The sequence below is a fragment of the Abramis brama genome (assembly GCF_963993115.1).
Source record: "Abramis brama genome assembly, chromosome: 5".
Lineage (NCBI taxonomy): Eukaryota > Metazoa > Chordata > Actinopteri > Cypriniformes > Leuciscidae > Abramis > Abramis brama.
The window spans coordinates 28,395,848-28,416,788 of record NC_139967.1 but is presented as its reverse complement, the minus strand read 5'-3'; the positions used below and the strand labels follow the sequence as shown (position 1 = coordinate 28,416,788).

The following is a 20,941-nucleotide window of genomic DNA, read 5'->3' as shown; positions in this document are numbered from 1 at the left end:
TATGAAACTTTCACAAAGTTGCCAAACAAGAAGTTTCCTACACTCTGGCAGTGACAAGTATTGCAAAAAAAAAAAAACAAACACATGCGTCTGTCAAGTATAAAACAGTATTGAAACAAGAGAGGATTTAATTTCTGTACGCTGTTCAAAAAGAGCTTATTCTCCCATCTGAACTTTTGCCCTATTCACCCTTGTTCGGCTGACTATCTTAGATTTCCAAACTATTAAACAGTCTTTGTGTGGTTTAACAAAAGGAAGCTTTTTTTTTTTTTTTAGAAAAAGAGCATGAAAAGGGGAGGGGAAATAGTGAAAGAAGCTCAATCATTTCTGGCAGTTTGGAAAAGGTGAACAAAAGCCCAGATGTGAGAGAAGATGGTAATTCAGGGTTGATCTATTGTGGATAAGCTTTTTCCTCTGCAACTCATATACTGCCAGCACTGGGCCATGAGGGTCCATAATGCCTTCACTTAGACAAACACACAGAGTTGCATAAAGATAACGCACACAGGCGGGTGCACACGCACACACACATGCTCGAACGTGTATACAGATGCTCTCATACACACATGCTTACAGCCATTAAAATTAAGAATAAATGTCACTGTATCAGTCTAAAACTCAGTGCACATTTGCTCAACATAGGTTATAGGCTGATATTAGAGGTCGGTAGGTAGTTGAGATTTTAATGCTATGTCAGCAGCCGAGGCTTTTTATTAAAGTAATAAATAATAATAAATAGTACAACAGATTAAAATTACACAAAGTGTTATAAATGTACATATGAAAACAATTAGAAAATGTTAATTAGAAAACTTATTAAACAAGTCCTTAAGAGAGCATACTATGTGAAATTGCTATCTTCCATTAACAGCAGAGTTGCCCAACAAGACATGTTTAAGAGACAGGGAGGCTGATATTAATTCAATTTATTAATATTAGTGGATATTGGATTTTAATTGTACATGCTCGTTTATCCCTTTTTCATTTTACAATTAGTTAATATTTGAAAAATCTTATGCCAATCTCAAAATGAATGTTCATTTTTCATTTTATACATAATAGTAAATATTAAACAATTGATTTTAGATTTTTATTTCGACAAAATAGTACAGAATCGCAATAGAGTGGTGCAGGGATGACGTCAGAATCCGGAAGATCAATTCGGTTCCTTCAAGATTTTCCTATGGGGTTTTATAATGGGTTTTTTCAATTTAAGAGTAAAATAAAGCCTGTGGTAAACAACTGTGGCAAACTTGACAATACTTTAACGATTTGTTCTACAACGTACACTGCACACTCTCATACCCCAAACTGTCTTATCTAGCTACTTATTAGAAACAAACATTTTCAAAAATAAACAGAACTGTTTTAAAATTCATGTTTTCAGTGTCTGTAATTTACATTGTACACATTTTAAAAAAAAAAATGTTTTATCGTCAAGTTATGTTCCAAGCACAGGCTTTATTTTACTCATAAATTGAAAAACCCCATTATAAAACCCCATAGGAAAATGACAAAGGAACTACCGGTGAATTAGACTTCCAGGTTTTGATGTCATCCCTGCATCAGAATGGCAAATTATTGGTTATTAGCTATAAAATTATAGTTTTCAGTTGTAGTATTGGTGGGTTCACTCAGAGCAGAATCAGTATTTTTTTCAGTTCTGTTTCAGTTCTGTGTTCCTTTCAGTTCTGAAAACGGTTTGATTAGAAAAAATACAAGTTAATGTTATTATTATTTATTTATTTTTTTGCCTATAGTTTATACCAGAACTTGAATAGAACATTATACTAAATAGCTTTATACTAGAGTTTGTGACCAAACCTCGTAACTCCTACGGATCCTCAAACTGTCGGCAAAACCTCATTCAGGAGCTCCACCCTGGGTAAAATTAAGACCGGTTCGGATCTAAGCTCCCAATTTACCCCAAAGTTGAACCATATTGTCGTTCACTTGGATGTAGTTCATTCGTTCACCCCACCAAATTTGAACATCCACTTTCACACTAACCAAAAGGACCAAACTCTGACATCAAACAAACTCTGTTCAGAACCAAAAGCTGTGAAAACACCCTCAGAGACAAACACACGTCCATACGACATGACTTGGCTGAAGATGTGCTGGGGGAAGATGGAGTTCCCTCAAGGAATGACATGCACGTCTCTCTCAATCATTAGAGCTGTGGCAGGACTTAATGGCGCAGAAAACACAGGCCTACAGCACGGAGGCGGCACTTTAAACAGCTGCTGACTCCTCAAAGAGTGAACAGCCGTGGCTGCTGCAGAGAGACGGATGCTGTTCTCGGAGTCAAGTGCTCACTCACAATCACATTGGCATTGGAGTTTGAAGCACTCAAGGGAGGTGGATGTTGATGTGTTTAACACTTAATGAAAAACGTGAGCTTGCACAAGTTAAATTCAAAAGCATTTGAATATTTTTAGGTATAATATTTCAGAGCACCTTCAGATTTTTTTTCTGATGAACTTAATACTGCACATTAGATATTGTAACTCTGTAAAAAAAACACAAAAAAAAACACACCACATCTAACAGAATGCAACTATTATGAAGAAAATGTCTGTTATGTAGCCTGTGCAAAACTCACCCATACAATGATAAGGTGTTGTGGGCGGTATGATTCAAGCATGCAGTACAAGTCATGCAGGACAAGTTACGCGCCAATGTGTAAAATCCAAACCTGAAGTATGAAAAACACTATTACACTATTATATTAGGTGTCTTTAACTACTATGTACTTACATAAAGAGTAATTGTTAGGTTCAATGCACTTATTGTGTTCATGTTGTATTGCAAAACACTTGCTGCTATTGAGGTGGGATACAGGTAAGGTTAGGGACAGGTTTGGTGGTATGGGGAGGTGTAAGGGAGGGTTAAAGTGTAAGGAAAGGGACAATAGTGTAATTATAGAAGTAATTACAGAATTTAATTACAGCAGTAATTACATGCAGGTATTTTGTCCAATGTAATGACATGTATACAGTAAGTGCATTGTATTAAGGTAACACTTTATCTTAGAGTTTCATTGTTACATGTAACTATGTGTTAAATGTAGTTAGTAATATATATAAATGATGCATAATTACATGCAACTAACCCTAAACCAAACCAAAACCTAATCCTAACCCTATAATAAGTACATGTCATGTAGTTACTTAATATTACTCGGTACTTAAATGTATAATTACAGTGTAACAAAGACACCTTAAAATAAAGTGTAAGCATGATTAATTTAAATATTAGTACATAGTAGTTACAGACCCTTAATATAAAGTGGGACCAAAATTATTTTTGTAAACATTTCTTTATGTGAACTGTCTACTCAAAAAAGAAAAGAAATAATGTACCTCGGTTTCCACAAAAATATTAAGCTGTTTTCAATATTGATAATAATAAGAAATGTTTGTGCACCAAATCGGCATTAGAATCATTAGGATCATGTGACACAGAAGACTAAAGTAATGGCTGCTAATATTCAGCTCACATGTGAGCACATCGGACACTTCAGTCCCCATTATTGGACTATTAGAGATCAGCATGAGTGGCCTGTAACGTCTGACAGGAGGCATCATGCCAGGGTCAGAGGCTAATTAAACACATAAGCACCTCCAGACCTGTATTGTTCCCCAATCTGTCCCCAGTCTCAAAGTGTCTCTGAGAGAATTGACAGGCCCTCCTCCCTGTTAAATCACTGGCACTGATACAGCTCTCCGCCGGCCCTGCAAATGACCTGTCCGTCTCTCCCGGCCCGCGTGCCGATCCGTCGAAACATTATGGATATACTATAATGACTTGAGACACGGGATCGATGATTTGAGGGATTTTGTGTTATTATCCTTAAAGGAGAGAAAATAATCACAAGTGAGAAATAAGCGGTGCAGGCATCAGTTAGCAAGGCTCTGAGGGAGACTGAAACCCCCTGGGTGAAATGAACAACCTAATAGATTCAGTTGTATTCATGATGTTACGGAAGGGGTTAGAAGTTGAATAAAACCAAATTTAGAAAACATTCTGCTCAAGAATGAATGTCCACCTTCCATTAGTAAGTAAAAATAATTAAGTGCTACTACAAATAACTAAATAATTGAAATCTGTGTAGAAAAGGAACCAGTGACTATGAGGTAAAGACTCAAAATATGCCTAAAATATAGATTTGCTTTCTTAATAGCTACCGATTCCCATAAAATAATAGCGCTCTTCAGCAACTATGAACACATATTTTCTTTAAGCTGTGTAATTTTAAAAAACATTTTATTTGACAATAAAATAAAGTAATCAAATAACTACTACTTAAATATATATATTTTTTAAAAATTCTGTGGTGGCAAAGCTTAATTTTCAGTATCATTACTTCAGTCTTCAATGTCACATGTTTCTTCAGAAATCATTCTAATATGGTGCTCAGGAAACATTTCCAATGTTGAATACAGTTTTGCTGGTTAATAACATTGAGGAAACCGTGATACATTTGTTTCAGGATTCCTTTGATGAATAGAAAGTTCAAAAGAGCAGCGCATTTATTTAGAATATAAATCTGTTGTAACATTATAAATGTCTTTACTGTCACTCTTGAATGCTTGCTGAATAAAGGTATTGAATCCTTTAAAAATATATATCTTTTGAATGGTAGAGTATAAAGTGAGATTAGACTTTCCTTCACACAGACCGTCTCCTGAGGAGGACAGTGTGCTAAAGAGAGCAGAACCTTTGGCTGCAGTCATTATCCATTTTATCTCTTCAGTGCCTCAGGCAAGTGTTAATGGAAATGTTGTACAACACATTACGACAGTGCTTGAGCCTGGAGCAGCCAATTACACTGGTATTTAACCGATCCATAGAGAGAAAAGACAGAGCATTTAGCATCAGCACTGGAGAAGGGAAGACAGCATGACACGGAGGAGTAACTGACTGTGTGGTTAAATAACACTCCAGCCAGAGATTTTGCCTGCAGGCCACTGATTTACCATCTGATTTACCTGACAGAGACACATCCGGCTTTACCAATTCCTTTGAAAGTTTTTGAAATGTATTATGTGGCACATTAGCCATCCTTATCATCTGTACTACTCACATACGATCCAGATTACAAAAGCTATCAAGTGTAAAAGGTGAAAAAGAGAAAACCTTACTCCTACTGATCTGAGATCAGAAGGGGAAATAGAAAAGAACCGCCAAGCAGTAAGCAGGTAAATATAGAGAGTACAACAGTATAAGCCGTCATGCAACTGGCATCACACAACATTCAACCATATTCGACCCTAAATTTAGTGTATGCAACTTCTTGTGAACTCATGACCTATATGTAACCCTAGCCAGGCTAGCGAAACTGTGTAACAAACAAATAAAGGGACACATGTAACAGCACTTAACCTCGAGGGCACAGGCTGTGCCAGAGTTCTATGCATGTTCCAAAGAGGAATAATGCGAACAGGATGGATTAAATGTTAAAAAAAGCTCCACAGCCTCTCTGTCAGATGAGAAGTTACACCTCTTCCTGCTCAAGCGCTACCTTTCAATTATGCTTGAAGCTGGGAGGGAATCATTATTCCCCTTTGTTATTCTGCATTGAAAGAGAATGAATGGGCTCTTTGGTTGCTCCTATGAGATTTTGTGTTTTCCTGGAACTTTTTTACAGGGGGTCTGACGCCTCTGAAAGCGATATAACATTCTGACCGAGAAGAATTGCATCCATTGAATTTGTGGTTTGTAAACGGCATCAGACCGATCGATATATGTCTAAAGCACAGCACATATGATTCGATGTGACTGGAATGTGTAATTAATTACCTGTAAATAAAGCCCTTCACCATATTTGTATTCAAATAAAAGCATTGCTGATGGACAGCAACAACAAAAAATGACCTTATTAGGAAAAAGTACTGTGGCAGAAACATGGTGTACAGTGATGTACGAGATTACAATACCATTGTACTATTTGAAAAATATGTAATGGACCTGAATGAATACCATACTATATTTACAGGATACTAGATGGTATAGTATTTCAAAGAATAGCATAACATTAGCTTGGTCCAAGCTAAATAAAACATTACCATAGAACCATATCCAAAAAAGAAAATAAATTAATAAGGTGTATAGTGTTACTTTTACACTCAAAAAAATGCTGGGTTGTTTCTGTAAACAAATTGTTGGGTTGATTGTGCTGGGTCAAAAAGTTGGGTTGTTTGGGGTACTGTAAACACATTATTGGGTTGCTCATGCTGGGTCAAATGAGTTGTAAGGGGGTCATTCACAAATAAACCGCTGGTTGGGTTATTTTGACCCAGCAACTGGTTACTTTTTTCATTCTTTGCAGAACTTTCTGGATTCTTCACTTCTGACTCGAGGAGCACGCCACTCGGAGCAGGCAGTGTTTTATGGTAAGTTAATATGAATGTTTTCCTATATTTTTAATAAGTTGTGGTGGTAGCAGCAAGCTAATTTCACTGTTCAACATACAGTCTTTGATATGGAAGTGTGAGAGGTAACGTATTTATTCTGTGAAACATTAGCCACAGCTAGCCGCGTCGAATTTTTGACAAAATGCCGCATCGTTAAATCCTTAGCTGAAATTAAACCAGCTATATCAGCAGCCTTTTTGAAATATGCAGTTTAAATTCTAAATTCATCATGTAATTATCGTAGGCCTATTCATTGTGGACGTTACGTATTTAAAAGTGAGAAAAGCGTTTTTGTATGAAATCCATACGCACAGTAAGTTATCCCTCACAGGGCTCGCACGTAAAATCAGCAGGAAATGAGTCTCTAATGTAGGCTAGCTAACGTTAGTGAGTTGTGAGTAAAAAGTCTGCTAGCGTAGTTTTAGAAATAATCGTCAGAAGAAGTGACTGAGGTAAGTTCCAGCACAGTCTGTTGTGTCTTCTGTAATGTCTCGAACCATAATTTCTGCCAAAAAAAAAAAAGTCTTTCAAGAGCTTGATATAGCCTAGTTTTTTAATAAATGTATGACTTGCAATCTTTATAAACTAGACACTATCAACATTGCAGTAATATTTTACTTTTAATAAAGTAATGTTTTATCTTAATGTTGATAATATTTGTCCAAATTACTCTTTTATTACTATTACTATAATTCAGTTTGCAAATACTGAATACACATTTTGTTTGTTTTTCACATTTGGTCATTTGGTAATGTTTGCAATAATTTCAATTGCATATTCAATAATAAATTGATACTTCCACAAAAAAAGCTTAACTTGCATGTCAGTTTTATTGCAACACTCTAAGTGATTGTCTGGGAAGCAGACACACTCTGTCAGTTTAAATCTAGACTAAAACGCATCTCTTTTACCTGGCATTATATATTTATATTATTCAAATCAGTTAAATGATTATTAGGCTGCATAGATAAGGTCAGCCGGAACTGGGGACACTTTCCTATAACACCTGATGTACTCATTATTTTATAAGAAGAATGGCATCTATGCTAATGTTTGTCTTTCTGTTCATTCTAAAGTTTACTGAAGTCAGCCGGATCCGGGCCGTATCCAGATCAGAAGGTGGACCTGCGCCTGGACCCATCCATGATGCATCCCTGAAGTGCCAGCCTCATCAGCCCTGTGAAGGCCTCATCGACACGACTGATCCTCAACAAACTCGTCTCCATACCGGTGTGATGACCAACTTCCAACCAGATGGAACTGGATAAATATTCTGAATGTTCTTATTCAGTCTGACCTCTGACCTGTAATGCTGCCTGAATCATAATTATACACTGTTCGCTCGATGGCCAGAGGAGAACTGAATGACTGAGCCTGGGTTCTCCCAAGGTTTTTTTCTCCATTCTGGTCACTGATGGAGTTTTGGTTCCTGCCACTGTTGCCTTGGCTTTTTGGCTTACTTAGTTGGGGACATTTAATATTCAACAATATTATTGATTTGCCTTAAGGTGGACGATGACGCAATTTTCTTCTAGAAACAAACTTTGTTGTATTATTTTCATGTTACAGTATCACTGTGAAGCTGCTTTGATACAATCTGTATTGTAAAAAGCGCTATATAAATAAAGATGACTTGACTTGACTTGTGTAATCAACAGGTGAGGACCAACATGGTTGAATATTTACAGAATGAGATGACTGGAGAATTGCTGCACATTCTGTGCCTCAGGGATGAGACGAGGGGGACATGTCAGACCTTTGACATTGATTAACATTTGTATTCAATAAAGAAAAGTATTAAAGAAATGTATAAAATTAAAAAAAAATTAAATGAGATTGAAATCACATATACAGTGGCCTCTCTGGTTTATTGTATTACAGAGATAATAAGTATTTTACATTCGTAATATAACAAATATTTGTTACTAATTTTATTAAGGCAATGAGACAAGAAATAACCCAGCACATGAGTAAGATTTAACCCAGCAAGAGGGTTAATTTCACCCACTGGTTGGGTCAAATGAATGACCCAGAAATATGGGTTAAATGGTAAAACCCAGCACAGGGTCAAACCAACCCAGCACGTGTTCTGTCCAATAGTGACCCAGCGGTGTGGTTAAGGTTGGGTTATTATTTAACCCAGCAGTTTTTAGATTGTAGAAAAGGCTTGTGCACTACGAAACAATATCTTTACAATATTGTATTCTGAAAGCCACATATTCTCTTCTAGAGCTGGGCGGTACGTACAATATATCGATAGGCCAATATTTTTTATAAATGATTTAGGATGGGCATTACTGTTTGTATCGACATATAGTAGTTTGATATTAAGAGTGCATCTGAAAAATAGCAGAGGGCACAGGGTGACCTGTTGTGGGCAAAGTGCATAATCCAATTTGTCCTAAACATGAGACATGCTTTATATTAAAGGCTTCAAAATAACTCGGAAGATATAGTTAACACGTATAGTTTAAAGTGGCTTGCTCTGTTAGATGCTCTAGCAGGTACTTGTGCTGTTTAATGCATTTGAGATTTAAGCTATGCTCTAAGGAAAACAAAAAAAGTTACTTTCAAAGTTACTTTCTCCATCTGTAAATGTTAGAAAGTCTTGCAAATAAATATACATTTTGCTGTCAGGAGTGGACGAGCCTTATGCTTAAACGAGTCTCCGCTAAACTTCACAGACTTCAGTGATCGAGCGCCGCTACTTATCTTCATTTTTAATTTAGTGAATTTAACTTTAATGCTTTAAAAAGCATTATTTTTGTTTTGTAGATTGTAATGTTGCTGTTACAATGTTAGAATGTAATGTGGTTTAACCCTTTTTTTTGCACATATGGCGTAGCCTACGACGTGGTTATATTCGCTATATTTGTATTCATAACCTTCAATATGAACATTGTTTGTAGGACAACATTAGGCATGATATAAAATAACCTTCTTTTTTTTTTTAAATAAACACAGATTTGTTTTTAATCCAAAATGGAAAAAAGTAAAAAAATAAAAATAAATACAGAAATATATAGCGTATATCGCCATTCAGCCAAAAAAATACAGAGATATAATTTTTTTGGCCATATTGCCCAGCCATATTCTCTTCAAATATGGTTGCTGGCAAACAGAAAGCCCCCTGTCCACTTTCTCCAAAACTGTAAACTAGGCCCAGACCGCAAACAAAACTAACTTTGAATCTTCCAATAATAAACGGTGACAAAGAAAAAACAAAGCATGAGAAAAAATGGTAAAACCCATAGACTGTCTCGTATAACACTGAAATTCCAACATAACTCACAGCGGGCACATCATCTCACGGGCTGGGACGGCTGCCGCGGGTGGGGGCGGATGCGGGCGGAGGTAAGGCTGCCCTGCCGGGTGATGGAGTGCAGTGTCACCTCCGGCCCAGGCAATTTATGGCGGAGCGCTGCTGACGAGCTCCCAGCAGTAAAGAGCGCACAGGGGCGTATTTCACAGCGAGCTGAGCTTTATGAAGAACACTTCGACGCCCCGGCAGGCCGCCGCTCGTGACGGATGGAGAAAGACGCATGACAAGCTTCATCATTGTTTGTAAATCTTAACTTGTTCCCGCTCACTAACCCCAGAGGCAATTTTCCAAAGACAGCTGTGGGGGCCGCTCGGAAAGGACAGCGTCGCACTCCTGAAGGTTATTTGGCCTCATATTTGGCCAACTGATTACCCCAGCGCTAGGGAAAATAAATACATGCCGCACAAGCACTGGAGCCACAGAAACAGTACAGAGGACTCAAGAGACATAACCATCTGAAAACCAAGTGCCTTTGTATCTTACTGTAAAGCTACTTTGAAAATAATTAAACTTGAACGCTTGTCATTTACGGAGTTGCCTCTTTTTTAATCTCTCTTGACAGTACAAGTAGTAATACCTCAAAGTCCTCTGCAGTTACCAGAAAACAACAATGCTGGGAACAGCTAATCGGGTCTGATTGTAGAAGTTGTGATTGTGAATATGACACAATAAAACACTATGAGATGTTTGGGGATCTGAATGAAGAGGGAGTGCAGACCCCATCAAACTCAGGCCACATTAGCCTGGATGGTCACTCGTGTCATCTAGTTTCTTCCTAACCAAAGGGTTCGGACAGGTTGAGTCTTGAATAAAACATTTTTTTAAGTTGTAACTGTAGTAGTTGATTAGCCTAGTTTAATTCACTCTCACTCACACACACACACACACACACACACACACACACACACACACACGCACACAAAATGCCATCTATGCTGACTAAAGTTTATTACGGCAGAGGTTTTCAAACTTTTGGATGCCAAAGGCCCCCAGATACATATGATGATCCCCTTCTGAGAGACCCACTTCATGAAAAAAGACAGCTAGCTATATATTTGCATGTACAGTATACTCATTTACAGTATACTGTGTGAGAATAATAAATGTGTTATGAAGACATGGAGACAAAAGGCTTTTATGTTTTTATTGTACTGAAACAAATTAATAATGAGATAACTTGCAGTTATTACATTCTGTTGATCACCCTCACGTCTTTAAACACATTTAATTAATATTAAAATGATTTAAAAACCCCTGCATTACGGAATCATATAAATAGTAGGTACGGAACACGTGTAATAGATCACAGACCCTTCAATGCTGGGCTCTGAGTAAGGGTGTTTTGGAGATTGGACCACCCAACTTGGAGTGTTTTGTGTTGTAATGGAACATAACACCCCCTGCAGTGATAGTGGGGGTGACAGGCACCCACATGTTGAAACCACTGGAAATCAGCATGTAAAAATCATTAACAGCCAGGGCAGGTGGCAAGCTTGGAGGCATACGGGAATGGTGGATCACAGAAACGCCATAATCACACTCACACTGACGGTGAGAGCTAAAATGTCCTTCAACACTAAATTAGTGGAGAATGAGTATGCAGAGTAAGCCATACATTGTTTCTAAAAAAATAAAATAATAAAATAAATAATTTTAAACAATTTAGTTTAAGTTTTGCTACATAGCTTTACAGAGTAAAAGGCACAGGAAATTTTAATATAAAATACAATTTATGATTTCTATGTTCTAAGACTGAAGTGCTTAGCACATGGTCCTTGTCTCTTTAAATCTGAAGTCACCAGAACAAATGATGCTCATAAAAGTTTTACCTTTGAATTTATTTATTTTTATAAATTTTACAGCGCCCTTGACTCAGAGTATGAACCTCCCTCAGATGTACTTGCTCACACTGTTGATAATCTCTGGATAAAAGTTTATGGCCCTAAGAAGTGCGTGTGTGTGTGTGTGTGTGTGTGTGTGTACGTGTGACTGACCTGCTGCTTTGGGCTCAGGGCAGGTGCTGGGTGGGACACATGCAGCCGTGTCGATCCCCTGACTCAGGTAAGAAGAATAGTAGGGGTGTGTGCGGTACTGGGGGGGCACATTATGGCTGGACAGGCGGCCATTTCCATTGGGCATCTGTTTCAGAAGGGATTTGATTTTGGGGCAGGTGGAAAATAAAGAAGAAGAGTTAAGTCAGCACATAAAGAGTCCGATGGTATGAATAGTCAAGAATCAAAAGACAAAAGATCACTTTTTAAAAGTTGCAGGTGCAGACATTCACATTGTATAATTGCTCATCAATGTTTTACATCATAATTTGTAAAACATGTTAAAGTTAGCTCGCATGGAACACAGAGCAATGTTAAACAATAGGATAGCAACAAAGATTTCAGTTTACTTGGCAACAAAATGGCATCATACAAATTGCTTTTTTAATTCTAATCATGCTAAAAATAAAAAAAAACATTACACTACTGTTCTAAAGTTTGGTGTCAATAAGATTTTTTTAAAAAAAAATCTTTTTTTTAAAGATTTAAAAATAAATTAATATTTTTATTCAGCAAGGATACAGTTTCTGAAATTTCTATTCATCAAAGAATCCTGAAAGAAATTTATCATGGCTTCCACAAAAATATTAGGCAGCACAACTGTTTTCAACATTTATAACAGGGTTGGGCGATATAGCCAAAAATATTTTATCACAAATTTTTTCCAAAGTAATCAAATCAAAATATAACAACAAACAACAACAAAAAAATGATTTTTTTGTCAAATAAGATGCTGCACAACAGAAGTGTAAGCCTTTTCAAAACATGGATGAAAACATATCATCTTGGGTGTATGATATTCCTTAGAAATAATAATATTATTATTATTATTACTTTGAAGAGTACTTTTTAGCATACAGTAGTGATATATTTCTGGAATAATTTCTTGGTTAAACCAAACTTTTATTTTGAAGGTTTGTCGTGAAGATCTTTCAGTTTTAGTTTCAGTTCCAGTTTGTATTTGAAGGTAGTTTTTCTCAAATTAAATTGTGAAAAGCTTGTGAAGTGACTCTCAAAGCAGCTCTGGAGATGAAGCTCATGTTCTCATGTCCTCAAATATTGAGACGGCAGACGCTGAAAAACACTGTGAGCATCACGTGTTTGAGTGTGTGTATCAGACGAAACCACGGCGTTCATTCACACAGAGACACACAGAAATCACTTATTAGAAACATGCACTTACTGGCTGTTGTCGCATTTATTTCTGCTGTGTGATAGGCTGTTAGATGAATTCATATCGAGTAAAAATGTCCAGAGCTTATCATCGTTATCAACGTAAATTTGATCGTGATCTGGATATGATAGTGTTTATCGCAAAGCCCTAAAATTAATAATAATAATTGTTTCTTGAATAGCAAATCAGCATATTAGAATGATTTCTGAAGGATCATGTGACACTGAAGACTAGGGTTGGGAATCGGATACTTGATAAAAAAAAATAAAACTTCGATTAGGCTTATCGATTCCTGTGTGCCAATTTTAATGTGGTTTTAAACCATTCAAGCACAAGACGACGAGAAAGAACTCAGTTTGGTACTCACACATTGTTTTCTATGCTGGGCACATCCAGAGCACATGCACAAAAAGTCGCTTCTCATATAGTGCACGAATACCGAATTGAGTTATGTCTTAAGTGAACATGAACAGTTGAGAAAGAAAACGCATATGTAACAGTATACTGGATCCGTGCATTCGGTCTTAAAGTGACAGCAGTCTATTAAACATGTCCGTCCAATCACTGATCTTGACTAACTTTAATTTTGAATAACTTTGCTCAGTTGTGTTAATTTGTGCTATTGCCAATTTACTTATTTGTTCTTATTGTATTACTGACTGTATACTTGTCTTTAATAATGTTTGAAATTATATTAGTCTAGTTGTTCATTAGGCTGCTGATTTTTGTTCATGGTATTCAGACGCAACAGAATGTTTTGCAAAAAGACAGAACAAATGTTTGATATCAAAAAGTTAGACTTTTTTTTTTTTTTGGAATCGAAACTGGGAATCGATAAGAATCTGAATCACTAAAATTCAAACGATACCAAACCCTACTGAAGACTGGAGTAATGGCTGCTGAAAATTCAGCTTTGCCATCACAGGAATGAATCATTTTTTCAAATATTAAAAAATCTTTACTAATAATTTATAATATTTCACAATATTACTGTTTTTGCAGTATTTTTGAATAAATATATGCAACCTAGGTGAGCATAAGAGAGCAAAAAAGAAAAACCACTGACCCCAAACTTTTGAACAGTAGTGTATTTGCATGTTGGACCAGTTAATGTGCATGCACACTGTAAAGCAAATAGACTAGGCAGTGCCTTGACTAATAAGGCAACTAGCTTTCTTAATTTAAAGGCTGATCCTTTATTGTAGACTAGACACCATATTGGGCATTGTAATTTCTCTCATTCTTTTATATTTTAAATATATATGGTCCATCTGTATCTGTTTGAACCAGAAGATATACCAAACAATATAGATGGAAACCAGGTACAGTATATGGTTCACCAACAGTGATGGTCCCGAACCGGGTCTTGAGTTCTACTGCACACTGCATGACAATCTCAAAGCACTGAAAACATTTAATAAAACAGTCTGTACACTCTGTGCATGTGACAATATGCACCTCTAGTCCGACAGGGAGAAAAAAAATGGCCAGTATAAGTTATGGTTGACCTTCTGCCTAGATTGCTTTATTTCTCCCTCTCTCTTTTTTTTCAAAATAAACTGCAACAAACTGCTCTGGCAAGTTTTTCTTCCCTCTTTTGAGAACTTTAAAATAAGCTGTCTACTTGGCAGCACAGAGGCTTTAGGGTGTTTTCAATTTCACTTTTATGGAATTTGATTTCTGTCAGCCAGTAATATGTCACCATTTACTGTTCACCCCATCAACTCTTGACAGGTTTATAAACTGTTATTTAAACAATGTCAGCCTCTTTTATTGCCTATGACAAATATAATACAAATTGAACTGTATTTTTTTTTTTTTTCGAGTACCCCACCAATACATGAAATAAAACAAGGTGGAAAAAAGCATGTGCCACAACAAGCAAGAGACAAACACTGTGTTTGTGCCAAAATATTTGCAATGCTACTCAGCTATTTCCTTGCTTTTCTATGCCCCTCTTAACCCACCATAACACTTGCATCCAAATAAGTGCAAGTGGAGTAAAATCCATGCATCATTCAACGTCCTTCCCTGTGATTCTGATCTCTATCTCAGGTATGAACATATCTAGACAAAAATCTGGTAACATTGCATTGTGCCTGCTTTAGGACATCTTCAGCATTTTGAAAGTGCATTGTGATTCCCAACTCATGTAATACAAGAAGTGCTCACAAAAATGACGAACAGGCCTGCTAGCGTTGTTCGATCCAGAGCAGCATCATTAATGAGGGCTGGCTGGAGTCCTTTACCTCCCTGAGTGAGCTCTTATCTGGCACCATCAGCTGTCTGGATCCTCTACGCAACCCTCATATTTTCATTCTCCACCTGCAGTGCAGCGGAGCCCCACTCACTGGAGGTGGGAGAGGGCGGGAGATGGACATACTAAGATAAAAGCCAGATGAGGAGGAATAGCTCCTCGCCCTTATTACTTCCTTATCAAATTGACCCTAATAAAGATAAAGAGAAGAAGCTATGATGGAAAGTTTCATGGTAAGTTATGATTTTGTAAATGTAAGAGAGAATACAAGAATGTCCTACAAACAACTCCATACCAACAACTGTGAAGTTTCAGAATTACAAAACACGAACTCAAATCTCACACTTCGGTTTCATACTTTGATTTTCCACAATATTTTTCAAGCTAAAAACTCATTCCATTTGACATGACAACCTAAACTAACCTTCGTGTCAAAAAGTCCAATAATCTGATATTTTTATCTTATCGACCTTGACACACAGTATCACGAGTCCTATCTGTGATTTCATGTTTTATAGTTTTCTTCCCTCAAAATTGTTTGTAATAAATTTACTTTGATTTGACAGACAAATTTTGTTGAAATATGTATTTTTTTAAAATATATATATATATATATATATATTTTTTTTTTTTTATGAAATATTACACCAAACTACTTACTAAAAACAAGTCAAACTACTTAAACTACACAGAATTTGAGCCTTTAAATGGGAATCTTCCGTTACACTCTCTGGACAGTGAAAGTAATTTAGAAATGGAAAACATTTAGAAATTAGAAAAAAAGCAGTGTTCAAGACACTATCTGTATGAACTACAGTAGTTCCCAAAAGTGATTTCCAGCCTAGGAAAATTGACATCTTCACCCTTTATTGAAATATTATTCAATATTTGTAAAAGATTCTGTTGTGTAGTTGTGCTTGGAGTCAATTGTTTTATTTGTGATAATGCAAAGAAACTAATTTTAATAAATTATGAGCCAGGCTTTCATTCAAAGAAATGATAAACGCAAGCAAAATCGTGTTACAATATATCGCAATAGAAAAATGCATCAATATGTATTGTGGATAGTGAGTATATGTATTGTGCATAGTTCACCCAAAATGGAAATTTCTGTGTGAGAAAAAATTCAAGTTTACAGAGTTTTAGTGTCATGTGTCAGTACTACATTAAATACAAATTTCTTTAATTCTCCTATATTTGTGGGTCCTGATAATGCCAAAAGTCTTATGTTACCAGTAAAAAGTGGCCTGCGTTATTTTAAACATATGTAGTCAGTGACAGAGTGTAAGTATGTTCTAAAATAATTCTGTATTTTTAGCTTCAGAATCATGAACATTTTTATTGTGGTGTCACCATTTACCTGTGCATTGGGTTACCAGCATCAAGTCCAAGCCTCATTTCCACCCCAATGTAAAACCAAATTTAGCAATTTGATCAACAGTACATTTTTTGTTAATCTTTTACCATATGACTTAGAGTATCGCAATAATATCGTATTGTGAGTTCAGTTTCGTGATATATATCGAATCGTGACATGAGGGTATCGTTACACCCCTAGCCACTACTGTACAATTTTAATGCATTTTTTAACATACTGTATATAAATAAAAACAACTCTTGCTAAATGTTAAAGGGGTCATATAATGCCATTTTTGTACAAGCTAATATGATTCTTTAGGGTCTAAATTAAAAGTTTGTAATATACTTTAATTAAGAATTCTCATTAGTATTGTTAGAAAACTAATTTTACCTGGTCAAAAACAGCTCTGTTTTCAGCACGCCATTTAAGTGCATGTGTCTTTAAATGATAATGAGCTTTGCTCACCCCGCCCCTCTGTTCTGTGCGTACACAGTTTGTAATAATAACACAATAACCATAACGTGTTGTTCATTATAAATGTGGGATTATGAATTATATTGAGAACGTCGTGCGTGCTAGCGATTTGCAAAGATTAATATAAAGATTAATATAAAGGTTAATAAAAAGTTACACTCACTTCAGTTATTCTGGAGGTGCAGCAGGAACACGAATAGTTGGTACTGATCCTTTTTTCAGGAGTTTCTTAGCAAAACCAGCTTTACTGACCCTCGTTTGTAAAGCAGTCTGGTGTGTGAAATGATTTGCGCAAACATGAAAGCATTGACGCTGATCGTGGGGAATATTCCCTTCGAAAACAAACTCAGCCACTGCGTCTTAAGCGCTGCTGTGTTCTTTATTGCACCCAAGAACAGAACACCACAATCGCTTAGACGCCATTCTGCTCATAGACAGTGCTCCAGCGTATCAACAATGACCACGCCGGTCCGCGCAGACTATGATTGACAGCTCGCTCATGAGCGAGGGCGGGTCTGTGTTGAAACGCTGCTGTCAATCAACAATCGTGGGAGGGGCGTCCGACCGTGTGACGTCACAAAATCGAACGGCTTGATTTGAGATGGGGGAAAACATATATGAAAATTAAAAAAAAAAACACTGGATGGATTTTTATCATTTTATGATGGCTGTGTACAGGCACTGCCAACACACATTTCAGTACAATCAACTTGTAAAAGTGCATGTACCATTATATGACCCCTTTAAAGGGTTAGTTCAGCCAAAAATGAAATTGTCATAATTTACTCACCTTCATTTCGTTCCAAACCCGTAAGACTTTCGGTCATCTCCAGAACACAAATGAACACAAATTTGAATCTTTGGAACACAATTTTTTTTATGAAATCTGAGAGATTTCTGTCCCTCCATTGACGGTCCACACAACTACCACTTTGAAGTAAAGAGATCGTAAAACTAATCCATATGAATTAAGTGGTTTAGTCCAAATGTTCTGAAAAGACTTGATCGCTTTATATGATAACCAGATTTAATTTAGTATTTTATTTCACATATAAACATTGATCAGCAAACATAAACAGAATCTCAACAGAACCTGCTTGACGCGCGAGAACAAACCTCATTGGTTCTTGCGGAAGCTCAAACGTGCTGCGTAACACACGAAAACCTCATTGGTTCTCGCACGCCAAGCGAACATGCTTGAGCTTCCGTTTACCAACTGATGTGCGAGTTGATGAACGTTTATATGCGAATAAAAGCCTAAATTAAATCTGTTCAATTCATCTGGATTTGTTTTACAATCTCTTTATGACATTTTTAAATGAAAAAGTGGTAGTTGCGTAGACTGTCAATGGAGAGACAGATATCACTCAGATTTCAGCGAGAAGTGTTATGGTTTTGGAATGACATGAGGGTGAGTAAACAATGACAGAATTTATTTTGTGGGTGAACTAACCTTTTAAATAAATTAATATTTTACTAAAAGCTAAAAACAAACCAATAGCTAATGAAAACTAAAACAATAAAACAAAGACGAAGACTAAACTAATAGTCTTGCGCTGCATCCGAAACCGAATGCATCCCTACTCTATGTGAAAAAGAGTATGCCAAAAAAGTAGTCCGAATACATAGTATTTGAAAAACAGCAGTCAAAAGTCCCTGGGTGACCTAGGCTACTACTTCTGCCGAGATTCTGAAGTGCGCATTCGTTGGACAATTTATTATCCCACGAGGCCACGGGAGGGGATTTATGAATGGAAGTGAAGCGACGCAACTGATGCTGGTAAGTCATGTGACAGTAACAACATGGCGGATGTAGTACATCCGAATTTCATTCATACTACCCACATTCATACTATATAGAACATCACAAAGTAAACTCAAATGTAGTACTACTTAGACAGTATGCGATTTCGGACGCAGCGACAGTTTACTAAAAAAACATTATATTTCCTTCACGCATCTTCCAAATAGTTAAATCAGGCAATGTGAGATCAGAATTAAAGTCACTCCCCCTCTACAGAGCTGTGCTTAAACAGCAAAGCTGTATCTTCATATGAGAAATGTCATTAACCTTTGCAATTCAAACCCTGGGACACACTAAGGAGATGGAGGCGGTGACCCTTGAGCAATATGTCGCCATCAGGGACCCAACTGCACAAATATGCTGAAATATGGCCCCATCACTGACGTGTGTATATAACACTCCCTGGAGAAATATAGATTGAATTCACTTCACACTTGAGTAGATCAGATTTGATACAACAGGGATACTTTGCAATATAAATCGGAGTCCATATACACAGGCTGATCTCCATATGAAAGCCATTTTATATCATGGTATGAAGACACTTTCTTGTGGCAGTGAGTCTTGGCTGATTAATAAGGGCTTGTAAAACTGTTGCAATACAATGATGATATATCAAAGTTGAATGGTCCATGACTTTGAGGATGCCCTCAATTTCATGCTGTCCAATTGGATATCTTCAAACAGACATCTTCAAACTTGTGCAGTATAGTCTGACACAGACAATGTCCACACTGGAGAGCTGCTGTCAGGACAGATTCATGTGCCTGGCCTCAGAATTGCATGGTTTGCATCTGGCTAATGGTTTCCATTACAGTACATCTGAATATAATTTGGTGTTAAATCTTCAACCATACAGTTAATATGTTCATGTCTTTATCATTACAAATGGAAACGCCTAGCCCCCGCTAGTCTGCACTATTTCCAGGTCACTAATCAAATAAGCTAATTTGTGATCCCGACCATGTAAATCTTTTGTACAAAAGATCAGATTTCATAGAAGAACAAGATTCTTTTTGGAGCAAAAAGAGGACATACCAAATACTAAGAAATTCTGAAATTCATATTGACTTTGCAATCAAGCTCAAAATAGTTACAATTATATTTCATGTGTAATGATTTTTTTAACATTATAAAATCATTAAATAATTTGAAAGCATTTTCTCCAGTGTTGTCTCTGACTTTTTGACCCCACTTTGTAAGTACTATACAGTTTAGTCAGTAATATTTCATGTTTTTGAAAGAAATCTCTTAATCTCACCAAGGCTGCATCTATTTGCTCAAATATATAAAATATAGAATAAAAACTGAAATATTATTACAATTTAAAATAAGTTTTTTTATTTTAATATAATTTTAAAATGTAATTTATTCCTGCAATGGCAACGCTGAATTTTCAGCAGTTCAGTGTCACAAGATCCTTCAGAAATCATTCTAATAAGCTGATTTGCTGCTAAAGTAACATTTCTTATTATTATCAATGTTGAAAACGGTTGTGCCGCTTAATATTTCTGAGGAAACTGGGATACAACTTTTTCAGGATTATTTGATGAATAGAAAGTTCAAAACAGCATTGGGAATAGAAATAATTTGCTTCAGCATCGCTTTTGATCAATTTAATACATTCTTGCTTTCAAATAAAAATGATCTTACTGACCCCAAACTTTTGAACAGTACATGTGATAACAAATCATGAATTTATTTTTACAAACTTTTTATCTTTTGTCAGATCAACTTAGATAATTAATGTGGTTCAGATAACATAATATTTTGAGTGTCTATTTATTAAACCAATCTCCTTCATTGTATTAACAAAAAAAAAATGTATTTCAATGAACGTAAAATTAAGGCAACCAGGTAACTTACTTTTTTACTTTAAACCAACAATAACTTTTTACAGTGTAGTTACACCAGCAATATGTTATATTACATAAAATAAAAATTGTAATGCAACTACTATAAACAGAACTCTTTTAAAAAGATATTTTACTGGTAGAATAGTGAGAGCGTCAGTATCTGAGCAGCATGATTAGAAAACTGGAAATATGTGATTTTGCAGATTAGGATTTTTTAAATACAA

General features: G+C 36.2%; 1 protein-coding gene across 1 annotated transcript in view; it reads right to left on the bottom strand.

The window, feature by feature from the left end:
• Positions 1 to 20,941, bottom strand: part of dmrt1 (doublesex and mab-3 related transcription factor 1) — a gene marked incomplete at its 5' end in the record, with an annotated part of 30,422 nt that overhangs the window by 3,783 nt on the left and 5,698 nt on the right. The window contains one exon of the mRNA XM_084114887.1: positions 11,736 to 11,880. Within this exon, the coding sequence (XP_083971013.1) occupies positions 11,736 to 11,880 (145 nt within the window). The remainder of the gene's footprint in view (positions 1 to 11,735; positions 11,881 to 20,941) is intronic.